At 39.2% G+C, this 19,072-nt stretch overlaps 1 protein-coding gene across 1 annotated transcript; it reads right to left on the bottom strand.

Moving 5' to 3' along the window:
* Positions 1 to 10,678: 10,678 nt before the first annotated feature.
* On the bottom strand, positions 10,679 to 17,605 carry LOC128508585 (butyrophilin subfamily 1 member A1-like). Its single transcript, XM_053479969.1, has 11 exons — positions 17,560 to 17,605; positions 17,252 to 17,299; positions 15,958 to 16,314; positions 14,799 to 15,143; positions 14,515 to 14,685; positions 12,887 to 13,012; positions 12,458 to 12,547; positions 12,314 to 12,358; positions 12,140 to 12,199; positions 11,825 to 11,893; positions 10,679 to 11,731 (listed from the first exon to the last, which is right to left on the bottom strand). The coding sequence occupies exons 2-11, from the start codon at positions 17,295 to 17,297 to the stop codon at positions 11,169 to 11,171; spliced, it is 1,872 nt and encodes a 623-aa protein (XP_053335944.1). The 5' UTR covers positions 17,298 to 17,299; positions 17,560 to 17,605; the 3' UTR covers positions 10,679 to 11,168.
* Between the last annotated feature and the right edge of the window lie 1,467 nt (positions 17,606 to 19,072).

Here is a 19,072-nt window from a genome sequence, read left to right as displayed (position 1 = left end):
GTGCCCTAGCCTAGGAGGACAGGAGAAATTCTGTCCCTCGGGATCTTTTACATTCCAGCCCAACTATCTTTCACAGTTGAAGCCTTCTGTCCTCCGCCGTTAGCTCCGGAGCAGTAAAGACTTCATTCACTGTGTCCAGCTCATGCTCTTCAATTTACAGCGCACCTCTGCATTAAGCCAGGGCCGTAAATTAGAGCCAGGTTTCATACGTCTTGGGGCCATTAGACGAGTTGGGTTGGAGATGCTAGTGCCCTAGCCTAGAAGGACAGGACAAATTCTGTCCTTTAGGATCTTTTACATTCCAGGACATAAAACATGTAGACCCAGTTCACTGCCAAACTGTTACAGTGCTGGAAGTTTCTACAAAAAAAAAAAAAAAAAAAAAAAAAAGCCGTTCTGCATTCTTACCCAACTATCTCCCACAGTCGAAGCCTTCTGTCCTCCGCCGTTAGCTCCGGAGCAGTAAGTCTTCATTCGCTGTGTCCAGCTCATGCTTTTAAATTTACAGCGCACCTCTGCTTTAAGCCAGGGCCGTAAATTAGAGCAGGGTTTCATATGTCGTGGGGCCGCGGCCGAAGGGCGGCCGCTATTAGACGAGTTGGGTTAAACTCGTCTAATATGCTCGATGCTAGTGCTCTAGCCTGTGAGGCGCGTGGCATACTTCGCCTCTAGTGATTAGGAAGGAAGCTTGCCTCATCTATTGCTCCGGCAAGAGGAGCTTCCAAACATGGCATGCGGCAGGCTGCCTTTCCGCAAGACATCGGTCAGGCGTCATGGTTGGATGCCAGGCTCTTGGGGTCTAGGACTCCTTGGGGGTACTGTTCGCACACGACACAACCCTGGGGGTCCAGACACTTGCAGTGAGGCGGAAGGGGTATTCTCGTTTCCATAGCGCTTTCGCGCAGCATCGAGTGTAGCTTTTGAAAGGGAACGTTTTAAGTTGCTTTGTTGTAACCCTGTTCCCTGAAAAAGCGGGAACGAGATGCTGCACTCCAATGCCGCACTGCATGCGTGACTGGACATCCTTCAGACAAAATTGACCTGAGGGTGTTTCCGGTTCATGCCTATTTATAACCTCCAGGTGCACCTCATCGGTTGACGTCACCTGCCTGAGGTTATACATGCCAAAATATTTGCCGTGTTTAACACACGTGCTTCACAACTGGTCACGAGGAATCGTTTCCCATAGCGCTTTCACGCAGCATCTCGTTCCCGCTTTGTCAGGGAACAGGGTTACAGCAAAGTAACCCGAGACGTTTTCCTTCAAGATGTTTTCTTCCTCAGTCGAACCTCTGGATTCATCTAGAGCCATATCCTGATATCTGGGGAACTTCTTCATCACCATGTCTGTTCTAGTTAAATGTAACTAAATTAAATCACATACCAGTTTTGTAGTAAATGTGGCTGATTGGGAACTCTTGTCCTGCACTATATTTTGAGGAGACGGTGGGTTTGGGTGACCATCCATGTGACGTACAGTTAACATTCAGAAAAGTTTTTATATAAAAACCATATATAATGGGAGTGGACATAGAACATAGTGCTGTGGTGAAGATACTGAGTTTGTTGACTAAAGAACCAAAGAACGAGATGATAATTTATACACATGCCTTGATGTCTGTCCTTACTATTACTACACATATTCAGTAAACCAAAAAAAAGTTGGGGGAACGTACAGTTAAACACCAATAAGCTGTGAAAAAGTACATGCTAGTAGAGTTCAATGTTTAATTGTCTCATACCCATTACAACCAGGCTCACACTGTCCTTCTCATATCAGTTGATGCTCTTCAAATGCTTTTACTTTTTGATTTTGTTAGTGCAGAGCCAAGTTTTTAAAATTACCATTTTTGTACCTTCAAATAGCAAAGGTTCTGTAGAAGATGTAGAAAGACCTTAGGGAAGTATGGCCAAGGAACCCAATGGTTCTTAGACTGAAGCATTGGAGATGACTATGGAAAAGACTGGAGGAAAAAATGGGAAAGAGCAGAGAGAAGCACAAAAACAAGATTTTATTACAAACAATTTTACTTAAAAGTGTTCTAGGGTTAAGTGTCTGGTTCAAGGATCCAACAGTGGGCAGATTGGTGGTGCTGGGGTCTGATCTCAAAACCTTGTAATAAAAAAATAAAAAAAACATTTAAATATATATATTTTTTTATTATTAAAATAAGCATTCAAATGCATAGAGGAGGTATGTGAGTTTATATCAGTACTTTTCTACATATACTGTACAATATCATACTTGTGTAACTCGACCTTAGTGCAGCTTTTGACATTATTGATCATAGTATTCTCCCTCACATATTAGAAAATGTAGTAGGAATTAAGGGAACGGCCCTCTTATGGCTCAGATCCTTTTTGACTGATTGTTATCAGTTTGTAGATTTAGATGGTGACCATTCCTCATGTTCTCAAGTTGAGTTTGGTGTTCCACAGGGTTCTGTTTTAGGCCCACTGCTTTTTTCCCTTTACATGCTTCCTCTGGGCAACATAATTCATAAACATGGTATTAGTTTTTATTGTTAAGCTGACAACACACAATTATACGTTACAGCAAAACCAGATGAGAAAAAAAGTTTACTAAAGTTGAGCAATGTGTGCAGGACATGAGAAATTGGATGTTAATTAATTTTCTTTTGCTTAATCCTGATAAGACAGAAGTTCTAGTCATAGGACCACAAACAGCTAGAAGTAAGCTTTTTAATCACACTGTGATTTTAAATGGCCTTTCTGTTCCATCAAGTGCAATAATAAAAGACTTCGGTGTGATTATAGATTCCAGCCTTTTATTTGAAGCACATGTAGATAATATTACCAGGATAGCATTCTTTCACCTCAGAAATATTGCCAAGATAAGAGATACAGTATATTGTATTGTACCTTGAGCGAAAATGGAGAAAAACTAAATTAGAAGTTTTTCGAATTGCGTTTAAAGACAGTATGTGCAGCTATAGACGGGCTCTAAAAACCGCTAGGACCGAGCATCTTAGCCAACTGATAGCAAGAAACCAAAACAATCCCAAGTTCTTATTTAGTACAGTAGCCTGCCTAACAAAACCTAAGATGCCTGCAGAGAGTACTCCACAACATTTTAGTAGTGAAGATTTTATGGACTTCTTTAATGAAAAAATCGATAGCATAAGGAAGAAAATAACAGAGGTTCAACCTCTAATAGCATCTCATGATCTGGTTCAGCCTAGAGCTTCACATTTAGATTTTCAGTGCTTTACAGGTATAGGACAGGAAGAGCTGTATAAACTTATCACCTCAGCTAAATCAACAACGTGCCTGTTAGACCCAATACCAACCAGATTTTTAAAAGAAGTGATGCTTACAGTTGGAGAGCCACTTCTAAACATTATTAATTCTTTATTATATCTAGGTCACGTCCCTAAACCTTTGAAGCTGGCAGTTATTAAGCCGCTTCTTAAAAAAAAATCTAATTTGGACGCGAATGAAATAACAAATTATAGACCGATTTCAAACCTTCCGTTCATATCAAAAATATTAGAAAAAGTAGTATCAGCTCAAATATGCACATTCTTGCAGGAAAACAACATCCTAGAAGAATTTCAGTCAGGTTTCAGGCCCCATCATAGTACAGAAACTGCACTAGTTAAGATTGCAAACGACTTGTTTTTAGCTTCAGACCAAGGCTGCATCTCAAAACTAGTCTTACTTGATCTAAGTGCTGCATTCGACACCATAGATCATAATATTCTCATAGACCGCCTACAAAATCATATAGGTATTCAGGGGCAGGCATTAAAATGGTTTAGATCATACCTGTCTGATCGATACCATTTTGTAGATCTAAATGGAGTACCGTCTGATGTAATGCCAGTGAAATATGGGGTCCCACAAGGGTCAGTTTTAGGACCTCTCCTGTTCTCAATTTACATGCTTCCCCTGGGAAACATCATTAGAAGGCATGGGATTAGTTTCCATTGTTATGCTGATGATACCCAATTATACATCTCAACAAAACCAGATGAAATACCCAAGTTGTCTAGATTAACAGAGTGTGTCCAGGACATAAAAGATTGAATGACCAATAACTTTCTTTTACTAAATTCAGATAAGACAGAGATATTGCTCATCGGCCCAAAAACCAGCACACAACAGCTTTCACAATTCAACCTGCGTTTAGAAGGATGTACTGTTACTACTAGCTCAACCGTAAAAGACCTGGGCGTGATATTAGACAGTAACTTGTCTTTTGAAAATCATATTTCCAATATCACAAAAACAGCCTTTTTCCATCTTAGAAATATTGCCAAACTTAGGAGTATCCTATCCGTATCTGATGCAGAAAAGCTAGTTCATGCATTCATGACCTCCAGACTGGACTATTGTAATGCATTACTAGGTGGTTGTCCTGCATCCTCAATAAACAAGCTACAGTTAGTCCAAAATGCAGCCGCCAGGGTTCTCACTAGATCCAGAAAATATGATCATATAACACCTATATTATCATCCCTGCACTGGCTACCTGTTCAATTTAGAATTAATTACAAAATAGTACTACTTACATACAAGGCTTTAAATGGTTTAGCTCCCTCATACCTAACCAGTCTTTTGATACGCTATAATCCACCACGTCCCTTAAGATCACAAAACTCCGGACTTCTGGTAATTCCCAGAATTTTAAAATCTACAAAAGGGGGCAGGGCATTTTCATATTTGGCTCCAAAGCTTTGGAATAGCCTTCCAGACACTGTTCGGGGAGCAGACACGGTTTCCCAATTCAAAAGTAGGCTCAAGACGCATCTCTTTAATCTGGCATACGCGTAACTCATCCCATAACCTCATACTCCAGTACACCTATCCTGAATGGCAACTACGCTAATTCTCTCCATCTTTTCTGTATTTTTCTACCCATCCTGAGACATCTGGAGATTGTGCCAGCTTCAGTAGACAAAGGCCAACCCTGCGAGGTTTCTAAGGCATCTTGAGAAGGACCTGCTCCAGCTAGATTCTGCTTTATGATGGCTGGAGCTACACATCCTGCTCCTGTGCTTCCAGTGATGCTGACCCCATCTGCCCTCTGCACCTACTGCTGAACTGAATCTACACAACTTCTGATATATTGAACTTTCACCTGCACAACACACTTGATGTTATTTCTATCTGTTATCACCCAGATGAGGATGGGTTCCCTGTTGAGTCTGGTTCCTCTCAAGGTTTCTTCCTATTGCCATCTCAGGGAGTTTTTCCTTGCCACTGTCGCCGTCACCCTTGGCTTGCTCATCAGAGACATTTCATTCATCATTCATTCATTTCATTATTATCTAGACACATGTGTCTCACACATACACACTTCCAAATATTTTCTTTTCTTTTCTAAAAAAAAAAAAATCTTTAAATTTTTTTTTTGTGAAGCTGCTTTGGGACAATGACCATTGTTAAAAGCGCTATATAAATAAAATTGAATTGAATTGAATTGAATTATTGTCACCAAATGATGCAGAAAAACTAGTTCATGCTTTGAGCACCTCTAGGTTGGATTATTGTAATGCCTTACTGTCTGTTTGTTCAACAAGGTGCTTAAACAAGATTCAATTAGTCCAGAATGCTGCAACAAGAGTCCTCACTCGACCCAGAAGAGCACATCTCCCCTATTTTCACCACATTGCATTGGTTTCCTGTGAAATTTCGCATTGATTTAAAAACACTACTCTTTAAGTATAAAGCATTAAATGGTCTTGCGCTGCAGTATTTGATTGAACTGCTAGTGTCTTACAATCCGCCACGCCTACTTTGATCAAAGGATGCTCTCCTTTTTAGTTATGCTGTCATAGTTAGTCTTGCCAAAGTCCCTCCTTGCACTCTGCACTAAATATACATGCACCTTATACATTGTTCGACTGTGACTATACCTAACTGCCATCTCTCCATCTCTTTTGCTATCTCCTCTTCTGCTCTCTCCAACCTCTCTCCCTCTTTCCTTTTTCCTCTACCTATCTTTCTGTCGAGCTATACATGTTGCTCCTGAGCTGCCAGTGATCCAGACCTCTCCTCTGCCCTCTGAACCTGTCTAACTCGTCCTGGAGTCCTGCTTCTGGTTGGAGATCTTATTACATGAATGCCCAGTGTGGTCTGCCTGGGATGCGTGTGGTGACTGGGGATTGTTTCACTTTTCCATGAAGGTGGTCCTGTCCTTGACTGATGCAGACAGCTGTTCTCTGAGGACCTGTGACTTCAGCCGCTCAATAGTTCAGGAATGGAATTTTTACAGTCTTTCTGAGCCTCCAGGAACAAACTGGACTTTAATTTTACACATCTCCTTTTATACTGATCTTTCAGTCTTACATAGTATTATGCAGATCAATCCCTGCTATCCGTTATCACCCAAATGAGAATGAATTCCCTGTTGAGTCTGGTTCCTCTCAAGGTTTCTTCCTATTACCATCTCAGGGAGTTTTTCCTTGCCACTGTCGCCGTCGTCCTCGGCTTGCTCATCAGGGACAATCACATCATTTTGATTCATACACATTTAGATTTCAAACTTAATTCTTTTGATTGTGTAAAGCTGCTTTGCGACAATGTAAATTGTTAAAAGCGCTATACAAATAAAATTGAATTGAATTGAATACTTCCCTACTACACTCCTCTTCCCTGCTGCAATACAGATGAGATAAGATGAAAGGCAGTTCAGTAACATGGCTGTGGATTTTAAACACATCCTATTATTAGCATTCGACAGCCATATTTGTGCAAAATTACCAAGCACAAATATCCACGTGTCTGTGTAACAGTTAGAGAATATAAATTATAGATAAATTATAATCGGCCCGCTGTCACATCATGTACATTAGTATGTAGTTTAACATCTATTCAATTCAATTCAATTCAATTTTATTTGTATAGCGCTTTTAGCAATTTTTATTGTCGCAAAACAGCTTTACACAGTCAAAAGAATTATTTAAGTTTGTATGAAATGTGAATTTGTAAGAATCAAAATGATCAGTTTGTCCCTGGTGAGCAAGCCGAGGGCGACAGTGGCAAGGAAAAACTCCCTGAGATGGTAATAGGAAGAAACCTTGAGAGGAACCAGACTCAACAGGGAACCCATCCTCATCTGGGTGAAACAGAAAGCAGTAAATGATCTGCATTTATACAGTGTGTAGGGTGGGAGGCAGTTCAGCTATAATAGCTGATGTTAACTGATGTTAATATGGAGTCCAGATAGTTATTGAAGACCCAGGTAGACTTGTAAGAAGTTCCAGTCATGAACTATCGAACTGTCAAGTCCCCAGAGAAACAGTTGCCAACACCAGTCAAGGCCAGAACCATTTTCTAGGTAGAGAGAATCATCTCCAGACACCAGACGCATCCCAGAGAGACACACAGGGCATCCATGTGACGAGATCTTCAGCCAGAAGCGGGGCACCAGGATGGGTCAGAAAGGTCCGGAGGGCAGAGGGAGTCTGGATCACTGGCAGCTCAGGAACGACATGTGTAGCTCGACAGAGAGAGAGAGAAAGAGTGAAAGGGGGAGACAGGAGGAGAGAGGAAAGAGAAAGAGGGGGGGAAGAGAAGAAGAGGAGAGATGGCAGTTAGGTATGGTCACAGTCACACAATGTATAATGTGAATGTATATTAACTGTAGAGTGCAAGCAGAGACTCTGGCAGGACTAACTATGACAGCATAACTAAAAGGGAGAGCCAGAAGGAAACACAAACATGAGGGCTTCCTGACATGTAAAGCAAACAATCACCTCACCGTCAGCAAACCTAAGTGATCAATGAGAGTGAGGAAGACAGCATCCAAACATACCAGTTCACCATAATACTCTACGTCCATGAGTCCCCCAGATCTGCTCCTTTACCTATGGCAAATCTATTTATAAAAATGCTTGGCTAAATAAATAGGTTTTTAGCCTGGACTTAAACACTGAGACTGTGTCTGAGTCCCGAACACTATTTGGAAGACTATTCCATAATTTTGGGGCTTTGTAAGAAAAAGCTCTGCCCCCAGCTGTATTTTTCATAATACGCGGTACTGACAAGCAGCCTGCATCCTTTGATCGAAGTAGGCGTGGCGGTTCGTAAGACACTAGCAGTTCGCTCAGGTACTGCGGCGCGAGACCATTTAATGCTTTATATGTCATAAGTAGTATTTTAAAATCAATGCGAAATTTCACAGGGAGCCAATGGAGTGTAGATAAGATAGGGGTGATGTGCTCATATCTTCTGGTTCTGGTGAGGACTCTCGCTGCTGCATTCTGGACTAGCTGAAGCTTATTTATGCACCTAGCTGAACAACCAGACAGTAAGGCATTACAATAGTCCAACCTAGAGGTGATAAAAGCATGAACTAGTTTTTCTGCGTCGTTTAGCGACAATAAATTTCTTATTCTGGCAATATTTCTGAGGTGAAAGAATGCTATCCTGGTAATATTATCTACATGTGCTTCAAATGAAAGGCTGGAATCAATAATCACACCAAGGTCTTTCACTGTTGCATTTGATGGAACAGAAAGGCCACCTAAAGTTACGGTGTGATCTAAAATTTTACTCCTAGCTGTATGCGGTCCTATGACTAGAACTTCTGTCTTATCCGGATTTAGCAGAAGGAAGTTAATTAGCATCCAATTTCTTATGTCCTGCACACATTGCTCAATTTTAGTAAGCTGTTTTTTCTCATCAGGTTTTGCTGAGACATATAACTGTGTATCGTCAGCATAACAATGAAAACTAATACCATGCTTACGGATTATGTTGCCCAGAGGAAGCATGTAAAGGGAAAAACATCTATGATATGTCTTGATCAGATTACTAAGATTGTACACTAAGTGTGTTAATAACATTTTATTAGTAATATTTTGGCAGTAATAAGAAATGCAGTACATTACAATATGTAAGAAAAAGCACAGTAAAACATTGATCTTGTTCACAATGGATTGACCCCCAATGGAACAGTGACAGCAGACAGAACTTTATTCATGTTTGTGTTGCAGTTCGGGAGTTCTCGTCCTGCGACGAAATGCAGGGGAGACATTCTTTTTCCTCTTACCTTTCATGAACAGATTCATGCTGCCCCTCTCACACCTCCTGGTAGTCTCAACAAAGAATACATATTCTTCTTCATCTGCTACCTTGAGATTCTTCAGTTCCAATGAGATGTCCCCTTTTTTTAGTTCCCCAATCAGAGACACTCTGTCCCTGGACCTAGCATCTCTTGATCTCCTGCACATTAAAGTCTTGGTAGAGCAAAACCATCCTTTTAGAGTCCTTGTTCTTATACCACTGGACTATAAAAGTTCTTGCATTTAAAGGCGAAGAAATACATAAGGACAAGACAACTAAAGATCCCAACTGTGCTGAGACTAAAACTTTAGGGATGCTCAGAGAGAACGCTAAATGAGAGATGTGATTAAATTGTTCAACCAGTAGACTCCAAAAAAACCTACACAAGGGCGTTTCCCTTTCAGAAAGGGTTCCAGGTAGAACCATTTCAAGAAGCTAAGAATCAAATGTTTCATTAAAGGACCTGTTTTTCACATCCTATGACAGTTGTATATTTAAGTCAAATCAGGTACAAGATAATAAACAGAATACTAATAAGAGTTCACTTATTTTTGGTTGTTTCTCTGTCAGGACTTTAAGGTTCTATTGGAAATCCTACAAGATTGCCTGTCACAAAAAAAGTTGCATTTAAACAATGGAACCAACTAGTGATTATTTGGCTACTCAGGACATGTACAAAAATTGATAGCATTTAGTAGGCAAAGGTCTTATCGATATCATATTTAGCATATCAACTAAACTTGAAAGCTGAAAGGTCCATTAATGCTATTTAAAACCACTGAGGGAATAATTTCATAGGATCCGGTTAAAATTACCTCCAGTTTTAAAGATTTCTTTAATAATACTTCCTTATGTGCATCCCAAGACCTTTCGTAACACCAAAGGTCATATCTTTTATTTTGGCAGGAGCTTTCCCTAATTTTCTTGTCAGTAGTTGATAACCTTTTGGAACACAGTCTTATTCCAGGTTCCTAGAAGACTGCATCTATAAGATCCTTAAAAAAGGAAAGAACTTGTTAGACTGTGCCTCATACCCCCAAACAGTTTACTTAGTGTAGACTTAAAAATTGTGGCCAAACTGGCTTTGTTAAATCTTGCTATGGTTCAGACAACATGTGTCATCTCTTGAATATAATACATCAATACATTTGTTTGTTTCAATTGTTGGAAAAAATAATTTTGGGCTCTAACTACATCAGACTAGTCAGACATCTTTGTTCAGAGCGGAACTCTGCTTAAACAGCAGTGGTTACCACTCATGGCTTATTATCATGTAAATATTTAGCTCACAGAAGATGCCATTGGGGAGACCCCTAGTCACCCCTTCTGTTTGCCTTGTTCATCAAAGTCTTTGCAGAAGTAACCACAATTATCAATTGCTGGTGTGTTGGGCGCAATTAATCAGTATAATCAGTCTAGTGGATACAAAGTAAACTTGAGCCACGTTTGTATATACCCCACAAAATAACAATATCCCCTTTTACGTCACTGACCCTCGGTTTCTCTATTACGGCATATAATCCCTGGTTTAAAGAATTTGTTCTCTAAGGACTATTTGCCCTCAATCACAAGACAGGATATGAATAGGTGGACCTCTTTAACAATTTCTTTCTTTGGAAAAATGATCAACCCCAAAACACTAAAAGGTGACAAAACTTTATTTATTTAAAATAAAGTTATAAATTAATTTGCTACCCATTAGGATCCTCATCCTACTACCTAAGTAATAAACCCTTTTTCTCTGATTCCACAATTAAACATTACATCACAAATTTTCAAAAAGTCAACAATAATAACAAAATAATGAGAGTAAACATATGTTAAACATTAACATAGCTCAATATTCAGTGTGACACAAAATGAAATGTTCAAAACAGCACAAACAAATGCACAACATTACAGATTGCTTGCATGAAATACCCAGACAGTACAGTAATTATTATACACTCTGATTGTGCAGGAGATACATAACCTGAATCTGAACACGAGTAACTCTCCCTGTGTAAATACTGATACAGCTTGTGTAGTGTGAATACGCTTCTTTGATTTCATTAGGCTTATTTCAGTTACAGGAAGTTCTACCTGCTGAACATCACAACACACATCTGGATCTAATGCACTGTTGTAAATGACTATGAGATTTCAATGATTCTGATAGGATGTTCATCTTTCACTCCTGGACTGAGTAACGCGTAATACGTGCCCTGTGGGATGGTATCAAATGTGTAGAGATGATTATGAGAGGGTTTATCTGCATTATAAAAGGAAAGTGTGCGACTTTCACAGTTTAAATGCAGCCCTAATGTGTACATGTTACATTCAGTGGATATTTTACAGGAATCATGAGTATTAGGGTATAACCCAGTGCCTTCTTCATAACAGAGAGCTGCGAGAACATTCTTGTATTCAGATTTCCAGATGGCTTCATAAACCCTCCAGACTATCGAAGCCGGTGGTGCTGCCTCGGGTTTCAGAGTCACTCCTACACACCATGATGATTTTGGCCGTGCCCTTGATGTTTTATCCCGGATCATCACCTCCCAGTAGTGCTGCCCTGAGCCGAACTTCTCTTTACTCACAACATCAGGAAATTTACAGTCAGATTTACTGTTTGGTTTTTCACAGGATACACTTTTCCTGTCCCTGGAGACTTTCAGACATTTATGAGCTGTTGATGGATCCAAAGTGAGACTCACTGTTGATTAAAAAAATCATTTATGAAGTTAATTTACATTGTGAGATGTACAAGTGAATAGATATTAAAACACAAAAATAAGTGCTGATGAACCTTTATATCTCTCCTGCCAAGCTGGTCGCTCTTCAGTCGGTTCTGGAGCTGCAGAGAGTGGACTGATACCTGTAAAGAGATACGTGACATGAAACATTTCAATTTAAACATATGGAATAAATTCTACAATGATGTTGACATGATTTTATGCAAATATTTTAAGAAAAAAAATATTTTACAGTGATTCTTTTTAAAAGTACGCCATAAACCATGTTAAGAAATCTGTTATTTTCATTACTGCAATGTACTAATGATTGAAGCAAACAGAGAAGTGGCTTAACAAAAAGATTCAGTTTGGTGATCAAACAAAATAACCTTGCTCCTGTTGAGTGTTGAGAGGAAGCGTCTCTGATTGTAAAGACTCGTGTGAGTTAACTGCATGACAGAAAAGGAAGATATGGTGATTACTAGAACTGAGTGGAAACAATTAAAATGTAAAATTCTGAGTTGTTCTTTGAGGTTAGTACAGTGAAGAAGAATTAATGTTACCTGCTGCTTTTGCTTTTTTATGAGATGAACAGTGCGGGAGTAAACCTGATTAAAAAAAAAGACAACAAAATATATTATCATCCTATGAGAAAACGTTAATGTCCATCTCTTTATATTAGATAAGACTGAATATTTCATGAATACCTTTTCTGGATAAAATTAGAAGAATGGTGAAGATGATGATGATAATTAATGACACCACCAGAGTTAAGACGAAGGCTTCCTTCCAGGATCCTGACAACGGATTCAATTCAATTAAATTTTATTTTTATTAACAATTGGCATTGTTCCATAGCAGCTTTACACAATCAAAAGAATTATTTACTGTAAGTTTGTATTGTATTTGAATGTGTATGAATCAAAATTAAAAGATAAAAAGATGATTAGCAGTTTATAATGTTTAGTTTTATGTGAACATTATGTGAACATGCCAAAACTTTTTGGGGAATAGTCTTTATTTGTTTTATTTTTGGTCAGATCTGGGCACGATGGGACATACAGGGATTCAGTAAATCATGAGTTCTTACTTTCTGCCTCCTGAGTGGTACAGAGTTCTGACTTCTGATTTCTTACCTCTGAGTGGAACAATTCTGCTCTCTCTCACTTCCTGATGGTTTAAACCCACAGTACAGAAGATCCAGTCTGACTGAGACGGAGATACAAGCAACCACGAGCTCACACTCACTAAGCCTTCAGAGTCTGAGAGAGACAGAACAATGAGCCTCACATCCTTTATGTCAGTAAGATTTAATAATAATAAATCTAATAATTGTCTGATTTCTAAATCTATTTATTTTAACAAAATCTCAAGGGTGAAGTCTAATGATTTTTGTTTAATATTAAATTTTTGTAAATATATTGTAGCGTTTTTCACCGCTAAGAAGGCACTTGGAGAGACAAGTGAGCTTCTTTGCTGCCTAATGCAAATGGCTGGGAATAATTTATTTTGTAACAGCACGAAATAATAAAAACAGCACATCCAACCTCCATGAAACATACATCTAACCCACACACACACACCCTGGCCGAAGCCACTAACCCAAACACCTTTCCCCAACAGGGTGAACACCTAACAACCCCTCCCGCAAAGCATGATGGTTACCAATCAAAACCCCGCCCACGCAACACTGCCCCCACCCGAGCTGTGACCGTCCCCGGTCACGATGGCGACTCAGTCCTGGAAGCGTGACGACGGTCAGCGCTGGCGTTGTAAACGCCGGAGTCTTTTTGAGGGGGAAGGATGGCTGCAACCCTCGCTCTGAGGCGGACAGGTCTCCACAGAGTTCAAGGTCTCGCTGACGTTGGGCTGGTAGGGCGCGAGACGGTCCCGGTGGAGCACGACCACTCTGGTGAAATAGTCCATGGCCACCAGCACATACCGGTTCCCGCGATCAGAAATGGAAAATGGCCCGAGAATGTCCACACCCATCTGCTCCATAGGTGCCCCCACCCGAAAGTCTTGCAAGGGTGCTCGCGAGCGCTGGGTAGGGCCCTTCTTTGCCGTGCACCAGTAAATCGTCCAGGTAGACGACACAACGGTTGCGAGGAATATCGGCCAACACTTTCTCTATTAACTGTTCAAACGTAGCTGGAGCGTTACATAGGCCGAACGGCATGCGCCGGAATTGCCATAGCCCTTGCCCGATCGAGAACGCGGTTTTAGGTCGTGCTTCCGGGGCGAGGTCTACTTGCCAGTACCCGCTACGCAGATCTAACGAGCTAAACCACGCCGAGCCCGCAAAGTGTTCCAACGGAAACATGTTTACATGGCACGTCCACCGGATGTTCCGCCCCCCTCCGCCTACCTGCTGCGCTTTGGGAACTAGACACCTGGCTAACCCGAAGTTAACTCACTCCGTCAGCGTCAGGAGTACCGCACCCCACCTTTCCAAAATGTCCAACCCCAAGATACAATCATCCTTAATGTCTGCCACAAAGAATGGATGAGAAAGACTGATTGCACCTACTTGTATTCGCACTGTGCGACAGGCCCGTATCTCCAAATAGCTCCCCGACACGGTGCGAATGTTCAAGCATACAACTGCGTTTGCAGTTTGCTTCTCTGTGTCTAAGTAACACTAAAAGAATGAACTTGTAATACGTCATCTTCTATCTGCTAAACAATTCCTCTTGTCCTGCATTAAACTCCAATAAACACTGAACTGATTCATGATTAATGCAGGTTGTGTTAGATCAGATACCAGTTCTGTAGTGAGTGTGGGTGTTTGGGAGTTCTCGTCCTGCGCTGTCTCTCCAGGTGAGTGTGGGTTTTGGTGACCATCCAGCTGATGTACAGGTCACAATCACCATTCGTATTTCAGATGTTAATTCTCCAGCATCCGCAAATGAGACAACAACAGGAGAACCCAGTGCTGAGGAGACGGTTAAGACCGATTACTATTACTTAAACTATTACTCCACACGCATAATGTTGGTGGAATTTTTAAAAAGATATATGGGGAGGAGACATTCTTCTTCCTCTTACCTTTCACAACCAGGTTCACGCTGGCCTTCTCATACCAACTGATGCTTTGAGCATGGCACACATATTCTCCTTCATCTGCCACCATCAGGTTCTTTAGTTCCAATGAGATGTCCCCTTTCTCCAGTTCCCCAATCAGAGACACTCTGTCCTTGTACCTGGCATCTCTCCTGATCTCCTGCACATTTTCGGCTTTGTGGAGCAGAACTGTTTCTTCAGAGTCCTTGTTCTTGTACCACTGGACTTCAAAAGATCTGGTGTTAATAGGTCGAGAAAGACTGCAGGGCAGAACAACTGAGGAACCCAACTGTGCTGAGACAGAAGATTCAGGGACAACCAGGGAGAACTCTGAGTGAGGGATGTGATTAAAGAAAAATACATAAAAATATTAATTAACTCACAACTTCTGGCAAACTGTTCATTATACATTGCAAAATGGATTCCAAGATAAAATCAGGTTCCTCATATTAAATAGAATAATAATAAGAGTACACTGTTTTATTTGATTACTTCTCTCAAAGGAATTTCAGAGGTTCCATGCAGAATCCTACAACATATGTTTTACAAAGGTAAGAATTTTTTATTATATAATGAACTATTAAAGATCTACTTTTTACAGAAAAGTGCAGTGATAATTTACCTTAAACATTAAATCACTTAAATAATTCTTTTGATTGTGTGAAGCTGCTTTGCTAAAATGTCAATTGTTAAAAGCGCTATACAAATAAAACTGAATTGAATTGAATTGAAAATCATGTTTTATGAATTAACGATAACAACAAAAATGACCAGTAATTTGGACCATGCACACATCCAGATGTGTTCTTCAGGGGTTCTTTGAGGGTTGAATTTTTAATTAAATGTTCTTCAGTTAGCTTTAAGCTAACCCTTTAAATGTTTTATGTAGAATCTTAAGGGTTTCCCTATCTGAAAAAAAGCTGGTCTGAAAGTATTCTTCCTGTTTTCCTTTGAGGTTTTGACATTTTGCATTCGAGACAGCAATTCTTCAATATCCGCAAATGAGATGAGAACAGGGGAACCCAGTATTAAAGGAGAATGTAGAAAGATTACCATGAACTGTGACTTCAAACTACACACACTTTTTTAAATTAATAACATTTTTAATTATAACAAGACTATGATAGAAAGACATTTCTTGTACCATTTACGACCAGGTTCACGCTGGCCTTCTCATACCAGCTGATGGTCTCTACAAAGCACACATATTCTCCTTCATCTGCCGTCGTGAGGTTCCTCAGTTCCAATGAGATGTTCCCTTTCTCCAGTTCCCCAATCAGAGACACTCTGTCCTTGTACCTAGCATCCCTCACGGTCTCCTGCACATTTTCGGCTTTGCGGAGAAGAAAAGTTTCTTCAGAGTCCTTGTTCTTGTACCACTGGACTTCAAAAGTTTCGCTGTTTAAAGGTGGAGAAAGACTGCAGGGCAGAACAACTGAAGAACCCAACTGTGCTGAGACCGAAGATAAAGGGACAACCAGGGAGAACTCTGAGTGAGAGACTTGATTGAAGGAAAATACATGAAAATATTAATTAACTCACGACTTCTGGCAAACTGTTTAATGTATCCACTGAAAAACCCATACACAAGAGTGATTTTTTAATTAAAACAGGTACCAAGTTAAAATCAGGTTCTACATATTAAATGGAATAATAATAATAATAATAATAATAATAATACAGATTCACGGTTGTCTTTGGTTATATACTTTGGCTCTTAAAGAAATGTTTCCAAGTAGAAACCATGTAAAAACTCTTAATTATACAGTTAAACAGCAAAAAGCTCATTTTTATGAATGTACCAAGTACCATGATAGTTTACTTTAAACATCAAATCAGTTTCTAGGTATTAACAAAAGAATAAATAATAATGACCAGTAATTTGGACCATACACACACCCAGATGTGTTCAAGGGTTTTTAAGGGTTAAAATTATAATGAAATGTTCTTCAGTTAGTTTTAAATTAACCCTTTAAATGTTTCATTTAGAACCCAGTGACAAAGGGTTTCCCTATCTGAAAAAAGATGTTAAGTAGAACCCTTGCAGAGAGCCTAGAGTAGACCACTAAATTACCCAGTGACATATTCTTCTAAAGAGTCGAAAATTAACCAGGTTCTGAACATGTTCTTTCTGTTTTCATTTGAGGTTGTTTATGAATAGGAAAACATTTTTACCCAGGATTACCCAGAGCTCAATTTATTAGGTGTTCATTTATGTTTCTATCTGTCTAAACCAGTTTAATGAATTTTTTAAAACTGCTTAATGTAAGTTACAATAAAGCATCCTGCAACTTAATGTGAAAATGTCTTCAGTTAAACTTGATGTCAATAAACAAGGTTGTGTTACATTTGTTATTTAAATTTTAATTTTTGTGTGTTTGTTCGTTTAGTTATAAAGCCAGTCGTGCAAAAATACAGACAGCATATAAATAAATTACCTGCTGCAGAACAGATGAGAACTGATGCAAAGTAGATCAGTAGCATGACTGTAAAATCATAATAATAATAATAATAATAATAATAATAATAATAATGAGTATAAATTTACAAGAGCATATAAGACTACTAAGTCATACATTACTTGTTATCTAATAAGCAAATTATGTGTTTTTTTCTCAAATACACAGCTGTATATTAATAAATTACACACTCATTAACTTTTACATCACTACATATTGTCATATTTATGTTAAGAAAATCTGACAGTTAAAGCTACAGTATATTCCTCCTTTAATTATTTATCTACCTGGTTGTTAGTCCTTCTCACTCCTTTGTTTTCTTCCCAGTAGACTTAGAAAGTAGGAAGGGTTTAGAGTCCACTAGGATAAAAGATAAGGAATAAAAACCGAAAGACAATGGTTATTTATTAACCCTACTCTTCTGATATTGTATATTACGGTATATACAGTATCTATACACACCTACAGTAGTTTGTTTCTTTATTGTAGCATAGTCTTTTTCTGTAAACTTTAACTTCATCAGTTTATTATTCTGCAACTCAAACTATTTATCCAACTACTTGATCAGAGTGCTCGGATACTTTTGGAAACTCGGATGTGTTTGATTAATATCCTGATATCAATAAAAAATACAGTACAATCTGTAATAAAATGAGCGATAAAAGATTAATCTTGTTCAAAATAGATCGATCCCAAACAGAACAGCGAAAGGAGATAAAAATGTATTGATTTATTGATTTATTGATTTATTTATATTAGTATCCCCATTAGTGTCACGATTCCTCAATCGGTGTATGTGTGTGCGTGGCATAATTGCAGGAGGCGAGCTGGCGTTTCAAGAATGGCTTTTATTTTAAGAACACAAGTTAACACCGACATAAATCAAACAATAACTAGAACAACAAAAGCTAGACGCCTGCCTGCGCTCCAGTCAGGCTATTTATAATAAACTTAATTAGCTTACCTCGGTTCAGGTGAATCCTTACGTCACCTGACCGAGGTGCAGTCTGGGACACGAAGTCCAACCTAAACAAAACTACAACATAAAAAGAACAAACCCAGGCGCTTTGGCACCCTCTAGGGGTTAACCATTACAATTAGGAACTACGAAAGTAATAAGTAAAGTAGTAACATGTCATTACGAAAAAATTTAATCAACATAGCTCAATATTGAATAGGACATCAAATGAAATATTCAAAAGAGTGTCCAATGCCACTTAAAACAGTGACTGAAAACCTGTATAAACATACAGAAATTAATCCTTAATCAGAGGCCTTAAAATAGATCAACAAGCGACTGTATCCGCTGCCATTACGTGTATTTATGGGTCTTTAAAAATTACAGTACTTGTAATGTATTGGAGTTTTCCTCACTGCTAATATAGGTTTTTGACTTTTGTACTCTCTTTATTTAGAGACAGTTGGTTCTATATTGTGTCCTGATGCTGCTGTTCTCTCTGGTAATGAATCAAAAGTCATTTCAGGCTCCCTTACAGTGTGGATTATGGGCAGGGCTTAGCTACAAAAAATTTATAACATTGTAAAAAGGCATCTCCTGCATAACAGGATCTAGCACATATTCTTGTTTAGGAAGAATTTGCCAGTTTGTCTCAGCCCAAGGACAAACCAGCCCTACTGTAGCTGCCCACTACCTCTTTTGATTCTTTTTGCCACTAAGTGAGACATTGATATCTCTTCAGAACTCCGCCCTATCCTCTGTATAAGCATTCTCTCACTCTGAAACTGGCAGAGGTGGTGGTTCAGGTCTGGTTTTGATCTACATATTAATTATTCATTAGT

The sequence above is a fragment of the Clarias gariepinus genome, chromosome 20 (assembly GCF_024256425.1).
Source record: "Clarias gariepinus isolate MV-2021 ecotype Netherlands chromosome 20, CGAR_prim_01v2, whole genome shotgun sequence".
NCBI lineage: Eukaryota > Metazoa > Chordata > Actinopteri > Siluriformes > Clariidae > Clarias > Clarias gariepinus.
Note: the sequence above shows the minus strand (reverse complement) of the source record. Positions and strands in the feature narration are given on the sequence as shown.